At 57.6% G+C, this 13,128-nt stretch overlaps 1 protein-coding gene across 1 annotated transcript; it reads left to right on the top strand.

The window, feature by feature from the left end:
• Positions 1 to 275: 275 nt before the first annotated feature.
• NPTX2 (neuronal pentraxin 2) lies at positions 276 to 12,558 on the top strand. The gene is made up of 5 exons (XM_059036341.2): positions 276 to 898; positions 2,500 to 2,716; positions 7,884 to 8,128; positions 9,845 to 10,024; positions 11,055 to 12,558. Exons 1-5 carry the CDS (start codon positions 473 to 475, stop codon positions 11,280 to 11,282), a joined length of 1,296 nt encoding a protein of 431 aa, XP_058892324.1. The 5' UTR covers positions 276 to 472; the 3' UTR covers positions 11,283 to 12,558.
• Positions 12,559 to 13,128: the final 570 nt, after the last annotated feature.

Here is a 13,128-nt window from a genome sequence, read left to right as displayed (position 1 = left end):
AAGCTCCCGAAGGCACCCAGGGCCTTTTTTACCTCAGCTCCCCGGTCCTGGGGGACCCGGGGGCCCAAGCTCGCGCCCTCAGCTCGCGCCCACGCGCCCACGCGCCCACCCCCGGGTCCGCCGCTCCGCCGCTCCGCGAGTAGGCGCCCCCGCCCCGCCCCGTGCGTGACGTGCACCAGGCCAGGCCAATCAGAGCTCGCGGCGCCGCTCCCCATGCGCTGGGCCCCCCCGCCTCCTTTCCAGCTTAAGAAAGGGCGCTCGGGCCCGGCCTTGCCAGAGCGTGGAGCTAGGCAGAGCGTGAGAGCAGTACGACGGCTGGGGGCTCCGCGGGCTCCCGCGCTCACGCTGCCCTCGAGCGGCGCGCCCGGCGGCAGCCCTCCGCGCAGGCGCCCCCGCCGCCCGCCCCGACGGCGCCCGCTAGCCAGCTAGCCCGCCCGCCCGCGGATGCTGGAGTGAGCGCGGCAGCGGCGGGATGCTGGCGCTGCTGGCCGCTGGCGTGGCGCTCGCCGTGGCCGCCGGGGCCCAAGACGGCCCGGCGCCCGGCAACCGCTTCGTGTGCACTGCTTTGCCCCCGGAGGCGGCGCGCGCCGGCTGCCCACTGCCCGCGATGCCCATGCAGGGCAGCGCGCTGAGCCCCGAGGAGGAGCTGCGGGCCGCGGTGCTGCAGCTGCGTGAGACCGTCGTGCAGCAGAAGGAGACGCTGGGCTCGCAACGCGAGGCCATTCGCGAGCTCACGGCCAAGCTGGCGCGCTGCGAGGGGCTTGCGGGGGGCAAGGCGCCGGGCCGGGCGGCCTCGGGCAAGGACACCATGGGCGACCTGCCGCGGGACCCTGGCCACGTCGTGGAGCAGCTCAGCCGCTCTCTGCAGACCCTCAAGGACCGCCTGGAGAGCCTCGAGGTAGCAGGGCGAGGGGGTCCCTGGGGGAACGTCCCCGAAGCTCAGGGCAGAGGAGGGGCGCACGGTCCTGCCACCAAGTTGTGCGGAACACGGCCGCCCGGACACGCTCAGAAGCAGGGCGAGCTGGGTTTGGGGTCAGGGGCGTTCTCGGTCCTGCTCCGGAACTTACTTGCTTGGTTCGCATCCCTCCTCCCCACCCCCTTACTGGAAGGGAAGGGTTAAATCGCCCCGCGCGCCAGGACTGCCCGCTGTGCGGCCATTCACTTCCCGAGGTCCGGGCTGGCGAACGCGGACAGCCTCCTCTCTCTCTTTGCCAATCTCCGAGTCTCCCCTAGCAGGACGCGCTCGTGAAGCTTGTGTCGGGTGACTTGAGGCTGCCGCGTGAGGTCAGCAGCCCTGGGCATCCGGTGTTTCCTTTCATAAATCAAGTTGGGCTGGACGAGAGCAGGTGGAGGTCCGGGGGTCTCGGCGGGAGGCGAGCGCGGGCCGGTCACCGGCCATACTACACGCTCCTTGGAGGAAACCTGGTTAACTTAAAAGCCACTGTCCCCAAATTGCGCGTATCTAAGGTGCCCTTCCCGATTGCTTTGGGGGAAGGGACCTTATTCCCTTCTCTCTTGGAAGGCGTATGCAGTTTGGAACTTTGAGAGAGAAATGTTCATTTAATTTCTATCTTTACTTTCCGCCCTGTTTAAGCAGTGTGGATGTTTCTGTTATACACGTTTACCAAAATACTACTTCGCAAAACTAGGTTTCAATTACAGGTGGTAATTATTGCAAAATTACTTGAGAGTTTCCCGTGGCATGATGGCTAAATACAGTATTTCCAGCATCTGTATATCCTTCGATTCATTAAGATTAATAACAGCTAACATTTCTGGAACACTAGATATGCGCCAGGCATATAATCTAATTTTAACCCGTGCGACAAACCCGTGAGGCAGATCCTATAATCTGCATGTAAAATTTGGAGCACTTAGAGAGAGGGGGTAAATAGCTTGCCAAAGACTCATGGCTAGACAGTGGCTGGCTGCCTTCAGAGCCAGCAAAATGGTAGAGGAGTGAAAGAAATAAAAGCAAAGATTTCTGGAATTCAGAATAGTCATGTTTTAGAGTCCTCATTTTCCAGTAACATCCCTGCAAGCCTGGTCATGCGCCTCTGTGCCATACTGGAGCTTGGGGTGGGGGTTAGATGAAAGCTCATCAGTTTTGAGGACCATTTGATTAACTCTGTCTCTTTTAATCCTAGCTGTATTTTGGTCTTTACTTGAGAATGATAGATGTTGGTTAAATTTTTGACATTTTACTAGGAGGAGAAAAACAGCTTTCCCGGGGGGGGGGGGCGGGAAATGAGATTCCTGTTTCAGATATCGCAACAGAGCAATTCTTGTCTGACTATGAAATCCTTTCCATACCCCCAACCAAAAAAAAAAAAAAAGCATCAGTGAAATGCTCCCCTTCCTGCCGCTGGCACGACTGAATACTCCCACTTTGGAAGCTTCTCCCTGTGTGTGCGGGTCCATTAGAGCTACATCTCGCAGTTTGTTTGTAACTGGCCTTAATACTCCTCCCGCTTGTGTCCCCTCCTCCCCCACCAAAAGCACCAGCTCCGAGTGAACGTGTCCAGCGCGGCGCTGCCCGGCGACTTTCGGGAGGTCCTCCAGCGGCGGCTGGGGGAGCTGGAGAGGCAGCTGCTGAGCAAGGTGGCCGAGCTGGAGGATGAGAAGTCCCTGCTCCACAATGAGACCTCGGCTCACCGCCAGAAGACGGAGAGCGCCCTGAACGCGCTGCTGCAGAGGGTGACCGAGCTGGAGCGAGGTGAGTGCCTCACCGGAGTCTCTGTCGCCCCTCGGCTGACATCCATCCGGCCCCCCGGCCCACTGTCTTCCTTCCTGGCTGCCCCTTCTTGGCTTGGAAGCGGGGCTCAGAGTAAGGGAGGGGAGGCCGGGAGGCGTCCGCAGCACAGCCCTCTTGCCCACTGACAGACAGAGCCGCTCCCACACCCCTGCCTGCTGACTCTTGGGCAGTGGCTCTGCTCCCGAGTTTGCTGGGCTCTGAGGCTGCTCTTCTGTCACCTCTGAACCTTCGGTCCTGGGTGCAGAAAACCACCTGACTCCTTACCATCCAATCAGCAGTCCTCCTCTCCCTCTGCCTCTCAGTTCTCAGACGAAGTCTTGCTTTTTCAACCTGAGTCATCTCATGGTGCACAGAGTTGGGGTTTCTCCCCCATAGGTGGGCCGACTTGGCCTTGTTGACACTTGTCAGAGGTGGTGGGGACGGAAGGGGCTGATGGGAGTGGCCTGGTTTTCATCACTCGTGCTCAGACCCCCGTTGTCAGCGGTGACTGGAGCACATGGTTCATGGCTGGGTTTTCGTTGTTGTTTTTTCGTAGTCTGTAGTTAGACTTACTCATATTCCTTTTACTGCATGATAAACTAGAGGAATATCTGACTTAACAGATGTACTGTAGCTCTGAAGATTCTGGAAAGGATTCCTCAGCCAATTGTAATAGCAAAATAGTGCTCATAAACAGGGCTAGGTTCTGGTTAGGAAAACATGTCCCCAAATCCAGCTGGGTCAGCTGTGACCAGCCAGGGGGCTTTTCTAGTAGCCAAGTGAGAGACCGTTGTACCTGATTGGTTGTACTTATGTAGTCCCAGCAAGAAATGTTTGTGCTAGCCCAGTTTCCTCCTTGCCCAGTTATGGCTGATGAATTTAAACTGGATTGCTAGGTCTCCAAAGAAGAGCTTGTCATGAATGTCTTTCTAGGGTGAGACATTACTGACCACTTTCCATTTGTATGATTCCAAACTTTGCGAATCCAAACTTGCACAGCATGCGTGAACAGTAAGCAAATGATCAGGGTGACTGATAACAGCCATTTCCGGAATTAACCCTGCCCCCAGCCCCACTGCCACTGTCCGTGGAAAAGCCAGACACTCAGGATCAGCTCGGACAAACAACCTAATCCCTGACCTCCTGCCAGGTGGGCACTTCAGTCCCTTCTTAACTAGCCCCTGCAGCAGATTCTGAGTATCTTTCTCTTCTCTGCTCACATCCTGGTGGGTAAGTTTCTTCCACAGGCAGGAAGGGGAGGGATCAAGGGCCCTAGATCATTCAGATTGCACTGGGTGTGAAGTTTTAGGTCTGCTGGTAGTGGATATAAGATTGTAGTCTTTTCAGATACACTGACCTGACAAGGGCAATTTCTCACAACTCAGCTTTATGAATGGGTAGGTGAATGTCCAATGGCAGAATGTCCACTTACTCTTTCAGTGATGTCGGCTCAGCAGGGCCAGATGGAGTCACCCAAGGGGATGGTGTTTCTGTGCCATTTGATTTAGTCGCTTTTACAGCAGCATCCCAGAGGTCACAGGTCTCCTTCATCCCTTTCCTGTTCTCTCCCTCCAGAAAAGTCCGTCCTCCCTTCCTTACTCTTATGATTACACTTGGATTCTTGAGTTAAAAAAAAAGTCCTCTCTGCCTCACCTCCGTTGCTGGGTGAGCTCAGGAAGCTCATTAGGTCTCAAGAGCCTTCCCCGGAGGCAGAGCAGTTGCAGCTCAGGCCTTTGTCACAGGACAGGAGGAGAGGAAGGCAGCGTCAGGGCAAGGGGAGGGTGGCTCGGGTTCCCTTGCCCAGCCTCACCCTCATGGGACCTGGAACCTGCAGGCTGAGGGAGCAGGGACACTGCAGTTTCTCAGTAGCTTGAAGCAGGGGTGGCTGTAGAATGAGGGGAGGGCTTTGCCAGAGACCTTGGTGGCTGTATACCTCGCTTGGCATGGCAGCCGAGTGGCTACAAGGAGGGGGGTTAATAGAAGTGGGTTAGTAGAAGTCCACTGAGTTAGAGCGTGGAGACAGGATTCCTGTTATACCCATTTCACAGACCAGAAAAGTGCTCCAGGGTTCTCAGCCAGACGTGTCATGTGGGGAGAGGGGGCCGGCTGCAGTCACATAATCCTGCCTCTCCCGGTTTTGTTCTGTGACTCCAGGGAGGTTGTGAGTTTCACGTGGCTTCCTCTAAGGTTCTTCATCGTGGCTTGGGCCACCCAGGAGATGCCACTTTTGGACTCTCCCTCCCATCCTTAGCCTGTCTGTTCACAGCCAGAAAGCAACAGTCAGGCCTCGCCCCAGCCAGTCTGATTCCTGCATCCAACGCTCTTTGGTGCTACGGAAAGCCCTCAGAGCTCGCCTGGCCCAGAGGGGAAGTCCATGTTCGAACTAGAGCTGGACTGCACGACATTAAGTGCCCTGGCTGGCCATTCTTGCAGAGCCCGCAGGCCCTGGCACCGGGCAGCAGCTCAGCTTTTGCTGTCCTCTGCCTTTTGACCCCACCATGAGAATTCCCGAATCCTGTTTGCTCCACCCAGCTGTGGGATGAGTCTTTGAGGAAAATTATCATCTGCTGACCGATTTGCCTTCTGGGCAGTTCTGAGTTTATGTCTGTCATGTATGAGACAAGTGTGAAGGGATGTGTAAACTCCCAGGCCCCAAATATACCATGAGTAGAATATACATTGTGTTCCTTAGAAGTATCCTGCTGAGCCCAGAGGAGAGAGACCTCCACCATATGCAGAGCGGGGGCTTTGGGGTCCTCTGGCCTTCGGTGCGTCGTCCCCTGCCCATTAAGTGCCTGTTCTGCACCAGACGCTGGCCTCTGAGCTCCACATTCTCTATCCTCTGTAACCCCTGCAACAACCCAGTGAGATGGGATTTAGTTAGACGAGGGACTGAGTCAGAGCTAAGTGATGCCTGCATTCATGTGACTGGAAGATTGCAGAGCTGGGGTTGAGGTCAGTGGTGGCCCCCGAGGACCAGAGTCATGAAGGCTGCAGCCTGGAGTGGCATGTGAGCTCCGGCCGTGCTGGGCGGGAGGCTTCTCCCAGCCCAGCGGTGCACATCCAGCCCTGCGTGTGCTCCTGCCGCCCAGGTCCCACGGGTGCTCGTTTTCTTTATTGTGAGACCTCCTCATCTGTGGCTGCCTCCAGACCCGGGTCCGCCGGCCAGGCAGAGCCAAGCTCGGAGTTGAAGTAAACGTTGGAAACCTTGTCTCTTTGGCCTCAAGCCACCCCCGCCCCTCCTTGGCTTGTCTGCCACCTTCAGTCTCTGATTTATTGGTCAGGGCTTTTAATTCCTTACTTGGTTTTGACTGAGTTTCCTCTGAACCTCCAAGCTGTCTTATATAAATAGAGGGCACCGGCTTTCGAGGTATGGCCACCCCTCGGCTCTCCCAGCTCTGATGAAACCTTTGTTGTCACCGAGCTAACGATATTACTGACACTGAGCCTTATTAAGTCAGCAAGCCTGCCCACCTGCAAGGAGGGAAGCCATTTCTCTCGATTAGATAATCACATCTCGTGAAAACGCGAGCATTTGCGGATTAAATACTCACAGCTGCGCGTAGTAAGAAGAGGGACTTCTGTTCCTGATTCTGTCGCTCACGGGCTGCGTGACCCGGGGTAGGTCCCGCGGTGCCCCCACTGTGCACCCTGCAAAATCGGGGACTTGGGGCTTCCTGGTTCTCTCTCTCAGTTCTGCTTCAGCCTCACGTGGGGCCCGTGTCAGCCTAACCTCTCGCCTGGCCCCATCCTCGGCTTCCCCAGGCAACAAGGTCTTCCCAGCCCACCGCCGGGTGCCCCACAGCCTTGGCAGGTCAGGATGGATCGGGCAAGACTGCACACCCAGCAGATAGAAGTAAATACTACGTGCGAAGCCCAGATGCTAGTATTTCTCTGCTGCCTGTTCCGGAGAGGTTGGAAGGGTGACACTGGGCCCTGCTGCCTTCCTTTGCAGAAGGTCCTTCGGTAGGTGTGAGCCGTGGCACCGAAGAGCTTCTCTCACGTGTTCCTTACCGTGGCAGGAAATGAGTTTGGGGGATCGTGACGGAGAAAGTTCATCCACTCTGGGTCCTGTTCTGCAGAGGGGGGCAAGAAAGGGACAGATTTAGTCCACCAGTGACATGGGCAGTTTGGTTCCAGGCTGGGAGAGCCTGCCTGTCTTTGACAGAGATGGGGACCATCTGGCCCCTTGTGGGTGCTTAATAAATACTTGTTGAATGAACGAAAGGCATTTAGGTTCCTTCCCTGGCAGTGCCTGGTCCCCAAATAAGAGGGAAGCTTTGGCCGTGACAGCTCCCGGAGTCAGCAGTCCCCTGCACACTCTGAGATCTGTAATAACCAGGCAGGGGCTTGTCGTCTTGCATGTTTATTTATGATGTTGCCATTAATTTTGAGCTTAACGCAAAACTGTACCGAAAATGACTCAGACTTATTTAAGAGTATCACTCGTTTTCAGAAGATCTGAGAAGTGCCATTTACATGGGGACAGCCCCAGGCAGGCCCCAAGGGTCAAGACCCTGGTGGGTGGGTAGCATCCGTGGAGAGGGAGCTCTGCATTTCCCTGCCTCCCATTGCTTCCAGACTGCAGGAGACGGTCCATCAACTTGGTTTCCTCTTGAGAAGCGCAGGGCAGATCATGAGCCAAGCAATTCACACCAGGGATTTAGTCCAAAAGTCCCTTCTGAGTTAAGTTGTAGTGTCGAGCTCGGCTGCCTGGCTCCGTCGCCTCCGGCAGTGGTGATTCTTCAGGGGGAGAAGTGACGTGGACTCACTGGGGGACAAGTTGTCTATGGAGCGCCTGGGTTCCTGTGAGATGTCCTGCCTCCAAGCCCAGCAGGCCCCTGACCCAGCCCTGCTGAAGGGCCCGGGATTTCAAGCAAACAGTGGAGGGAACAGGGTTTCTGGCTTAATTTAACCAGAAAGTGAAATCCAGCTTGCCCCTACCCACTTCCTTGAGCTTCCAAGAGTGAGGATCTGCCGGTTCCCCACTGGAGCTTCAGCACTGAACAGCAGCCGGTCAGTCGCAGGTGCTGCATTGTTTGGGGCGCCCGCCGGTAGGCCGGGTCGGGGTCCAGGTGGGCCGCCGCTCTGGGTTGTGGTTGAGGGGGGGGGGGCTCACATGCTGCTGCCCCTCTCTCCCCCGCCCCAGGCAACAGTGCTTTCAAGTCGCCCGATGCCTTCAAAGTGTCCCTCCCCCTCCGCACGAACTACCTGTACGGCAAGATCAAGAAGACGCTGCCCGAGCTGTACGCCTTCACCATCTGCCTGTGGCTGCGGTCCAGCGCCTCGCCGGGCATCGGCACCCCGTTCTCTTACGCGGTGCCCGGGCAGGCCAACGAGATCGTGCTTATAGAGTGGGGCAACCACCCCATCGAGCTGCTCATCAACGACAAGGTGAGGCCTGCTGGGACGGCCCCCCGCCCCCCCGTCCCGTTGGCCACCCAGGTTGGAACGTTGCCGGGAGCCTGACGGCCGGCCACGGGGCTGTCCTCCTCGCGGTGGGGACAGTTTTGCCCTGACTCCGTCCCACTCTGGGCAGGTGGCTGGGCAGGGGGCAGGGGGCAGGCAGCTGCAGCTTGTGGAGATGCAAGCTGTGAATCCCGCCGGGAAGCAGCAGAGGGTGCAGGCACAGAGGCCACGATGCCTGAATTGTCACGGACCCTCAGGCCGGTCAGTGAGGGCTGTTCCCCAGGGCTGCCCCCGTTAGCGGAGGGTGTGTATTTGTGTGTGTGTGTGTGTGTGTGTGTGTGTGTGTGTGTGTATGAGTGTGTGATATTTCTCATGAGCACATCTTTTAGTGGGGGGGGGCTTGAAATATATTTACATACAATAAAATTTACACTTTTTAGTGTATAGTTCATCCAGTAATAAATGCATACAATTGTCGTATCCAGCACAGTTAAAATCTAGAACAGTTTCATCATCCCTCCAAATTTCCTCATTCCCTTTTGTAGTCACCTCCCGCTCCTACCCCAGCCCATGGCCACCACCCATCTGTCCCCATCCCTATAGTCCTAGCTTTTACGGTGTAAATGTGCCCCTTCTGATGGACTGGTTTATTTCGACATTCAGCAACGCGGTCTCCCCGAGATCAGCTCTGAGTGTCTGCGGGACCCTCCAACAGCCTCACCTAAACTTCAGGCAGGCTCCCCGTCACCCGAACTGCATCCTCACACCCTCTTTGCTGGAGCTGAGTGGTGCACGGCTGCACCAGCCCCCTGGCTGCCTGAGCCCCCAGAGCGCTCACCAGGCAATGGCCTCCCACCCTGTCTGTCTTTGCTAAACCGCCCTGGCTGGAACTGAAGTGGGAGACGCTGTGAAATCCACCTTCAGGGCTCTTTCCAGAGGTGACCGCATCCTTGAGCTAGGGATTCATTATTCTAAATAACTCCCTTGGACGAGGCAAGGCTGAGAGCCTTGTTTTCCTCTCGGTTTTGTCGTGTAAATAGCCCGTTCCTGGGAGGGAGCTCCGGGTTGCTAGGACACCAGCAGTAACAACACGGTGCTTCACAGGCGAGCTGGTCTGTGGAGCACAGGACTGCCAGGAGACAGTGTGGGTGGGAAAGGCCCTCCCCCCCCCCAGTTCTGTGTACATCCCCCCACCCCCCTACACTCACACGTCACTGAAGGTGCTCTGCACAGGAGGCCACACATACACGCACGTCCCCAAGTGCCACGATGGCACTTGGGACTTTGCCTGCAGAGAGGGTAGATGCCTGGTCTCTTTTCCAAAGAAATTGGTCCCGTAGAGTCCTGACTTCCCTTTAGGCTCTCCAGTGAGGGACGTTCAGGACCAGGATGCGGGGTGGGGAGCCGTCTGTCACGTTTGCTTGGTCTGCACAGAATCCTAGGCCCTTAACCAAGCCCAGGTCCAGGGGTGTCCAGCTGAAAGCAGGTCACCCTGGGGTCAGGGTGTGCACCCAGGCTGCCTCTTAAGAGTCTGTGACACACGTGGTGTCTCCAACCCAAGGGTCACCCTGAGCTGGGCAAGGTTGGGCATGTTACCCACAGAGCATAGCAGGGGAGCAGTGGGCCCAGGGGCGCCACCCCCCCAGGTCAGACCCCCGGGAGCCCCACGGGGGCCCCTCACGTGCACGTTGCCGCCCGCAGGTCGCGCAGCTGCCCCTGTTTGTCAGCGACGGCAAGTGGCACCACATCTGTGTCACCTGGACGACGCGGGACGGCATGTGGGAGGCCTTCCAGGACGGGGAGAAGCTGGGCACCGGGGAGAACCTGGCCCCGTGGCACCCCATCAAGCCGGGGGGGGTGCTGACCCTCGGGCAGGAGCAGGTGGGTGCAGGTGGGGTGCCGGGGGGAGCGGCTGGCGGGCCGAGCAGCGCACGGCCGGGCCCGCGGGCCGCCCCCGGCCCTGCGCCGCTGTGGGTCTGCCCGCCGGGCCTGGACCCGGCCACCGCAGCACGATGACCAGCCTGGATGGCCGGCGTCCCTGCGGCCTCAGCCCATGCCATCCTGTGGCCCAAGGGGCCGAGGGCGGGGATGGGGACACATCCCGCCCTTCCTGGCAGGGACCAAGTTGGTGTGGTGGGCTCAGACAGATTCTAGAACGGAGTCTGTCCGATACAGGTGAGCAGGAGTGACCCTGGAGTCCCGGGCTTCTGTAGCGGCCCCGGGCCGTCTCTCCAGCTGCTTGGCCTCTGCCAGCCACTGCCTTGACTCCGGATGCCGGGCGCTGGCTGGTACTGGCATCCTCCGGGAGCTGCCAGCTCAGGGTCGTGACCCTGGTCCCCAGCAAGGGCACCTGGGGAACAAGACCCGTGGGCGAGCTGGGGCCAGGCCTCAGAGACCGCGCTCAGAAACCTCGCCATCCGGGGCAGAGGCCGTCTGCTCTCGGGCAGATGAGAATTCACGTTTCAGTCTGTGTTTGGGGTTTCCTGGGGGAAAACGAGGGAAGAGACTCCAGGTCCTCTGGGGGGCTTGGAGTCTGGGCCTTGGCTCTGCCGTCTCCGCACTACCCTGTTTCTTCTCCCCTGGGAGGGGCTGGGAGTCAAGGGGGTGGAGACCCGGGTCCAGTCCTCCGCCTGGGGCAAGGATCTCTCTGCTTCGTTTCCCCTCCCTAAAATGGGCCGGTCTGAGTCACGCCATTTCCCAGGCCTGACGTGCCCTAAAGCTGTGGGAACCGGCAGGCATCGGTGGTCGCGGGCCGCGATCTGAGTTGGGGAGTCAGGAAGATGCCCCAGTCCCCATCTTCCTCCCAGGCTGGCATCCCCCCACCTGCCCTGAAGCCGGTCACGCACTGGGACGGGCAGCAGATGTGTCTGCCCGCGAGCCTGCCCCGATGCAGTCTGGTCCTCTTTCCCAGGACACGGTTGGGGGCAGGTTCGACGCCACTCAGGCGTTCGTGGGGGAGCTCAGCCAGTTCAACGTATGGGACCGCGTCCTTCGGGCACAAGAAATCAGCAGCATCGCCAACTGCTCCACGAACATGGCAGGCAACATCGTCCCCTGGGTGGACAACAACGTGGACGTGTTTGGAGGGGCTTCCAAGTGGCCGGTGGAGACCTGCGAGGAGCGTCTCCTTGACTTGTAGCCGCCTGCTTCTCTGTCCGGGAGGCGGGGGTCGGGCCGTTCCCCTTACTCCCCCGGTGGAGCTGTGTATAAACCTCCTGCCGTAGCGCGCCAGGACCCCCAAAGCCCGTTCCCAGGGCGTGTCTAAGCCCGAGGCGTTTGTCACCAGCTTCTTTGTTCCTAACCAAGATTTTGTTGGTTTGGGGGGACGGGGAAGAAGCCCTGAGCCGCAGGTGGGTGGATTTCTGACTCCTGCTGGGAAGGGACTCTTGTCCTTAAAGCCCTGTTCAGCACCCCTGTAAATGCTAGCGCACCCCAGCCCCGCCCACCCTCTGGGATCCTTGGTGTCTCCTGCGCGCTGTCTGTCTGTCCGTCCCCTTCAGAGGCTGTGCATCCGTCCCGCTGCAGTGGCCGCGTCCCTTGTGTGTTGAGTACACCCTGCTGTCAACTGAGCACGCAGCAAACCGCCCCCACCCCGTTCCACCCTCCCCCCAAAAGGGCCTTTCTCTCGATGTCCTTTACGCTGTGAATCTTTCCGTCCCAGGAACTCTTGAGTTTACTGAGCAAGGCGGGCTGCCCGGACAATGCCCTGCCTTCTCCAAGGTGGAGGGGGCATCCATGGCTCCAGAGAGGGGGCTGTGAATGGGAACTCAGAGCGGAGAAGGGCCATGGCAGCTGTCCCTCCCCCTCTGTCACCTCTCCCTCTCTGTCACCTCTCCCTCTCCCCCATGCTTTGGCAGAATCCTGGCTGGGTATGGCTTTGAAAGGTGTCTTTTCTCCACTGGTGCCAAAAGTTCAGTTGCAGCTTTTACAACCGTTCGGTGTGGTTTGGGGAATTGATTTTTTTTTTTTTTCCCAACAGAAAAGAGCAGCCATTAGCTGGCTCCCATTTTTGATGTCTCACCCCACTGTGAGGAGCGTGCTCGATTTTTTTTCGTTTTTTGGGTTTTTTTGGACGTGCTAGTTTTAATTCATGTTGATTCCTGTAAGCATTTGACTGTCTCCAGTATTTCCCCCAGAGTGTTTTCAGGAAACGGATGTCATTTGGCTGATGTCTGCTTAGTGACTCCAGGCTGATTAATTTATTGGACAGAGGTAGTAATTTATTTTAAAGATAACGTGATTAGTGGGGAAATTTATACAGCTAAATATTATATATTTTATTTTTCATACATGTTTGAAGTGCAAATCTGTGGATATTCCATTTGTAGGACCAAGTCGACATGCCCATCCTAACACTGTATGCTACAAGAACTCTTCTGATGATGGAATTTTGATTAAAATGCACTGGAAGATTCCTTGATGTCTGCTTTCTCCTTGTCCGGGGCCGAGGCCAGGGAGGGCTGGTGCTTTGCAAACCCCTGCAGGAGGTTGTCCTCTCTGGTTAGACGGGGCTGAGCCCCAGGGGGTGGCCCCAGGGGTGCTGAGGACGCTTGGAGGAGGGCGTGGGGCAGCTGGACTGCACCCTTCCTTCCCTCCTCAACTCCAGGCTCCGTCTGGGGATGCCCTGCAGGCTCTTCCCAGGCTCTCTTTCCCCAGCCTGTCCCTGTCTTCTCAACTGGGAATCAAGGTTAGCTAGATGACCCTCAGCGCCCTGTCCCAGGTGTGACACCCGTTCAGCACCTACTCTGTGTGCTCTGCATTAAAATCTCATCGACTCCTGTTCACGACCCCCTGAAAGAGTTCATCCCAATTCACAGGTGAACACGTGAAACAATTAAACAGTGACTTTGGGGTCACACAGCTGACAAAGGGCAAAGCTGGGGTCCAAGCCGGCCTATGGCTCTGAAGGCCCTTCCACCCACCCCCTGCCTTCTGGCTTCTGGCTCCGAGGGGACCTAGGGCCAATGTGTCCTCCCAGTGCCACC

The sequence above is a fragment of the Kogia breviceps genome, chromosome 14 (genome assembly GCF_026419965.1).
Source record: "Kogia breviceps isolate mKogBre1 chromosome 14, mKogBre1 haplotype 1, whole genome shotgun sequence".
Taxonomy (NCBI): Eukaryota; Metazoa; Chordata; class Mammalia; order Artiodactyla; family Physeteridae; genus Kogia; species Kogia breviceps.
The sequence above is the reverse complement of the archived record's forward strand: the minus strand, read 5'-3'. Positions and strand labels throughout refer to the sequence as shown.

Bases quoted from the DNA above. Each gene is read 5' to 3' on its own strand.
- NPTX2 (XM_059036341.2), top strand. From the start codon at position 473: ATGCTGGCGCTGCTGGCCGCTGGCGTGGCGCTCGCCGTGGCCGCCGGG. The intron at 899-2,499 runs GTAGCAGGGCGA...CCCCACCAAAAG, and splicing joins ACCGCCTGGAGAGCCTCGAG to CACCAGCTCCGAGTGAACGT. The intron at 2,717-7,883 runs GTGAGTGCCTCA...CCCCCGCCCCAG, and splicing joins GGTGACCGAGCTGGAGCGAG to GCAACAGTGCTTTCAAGTCG.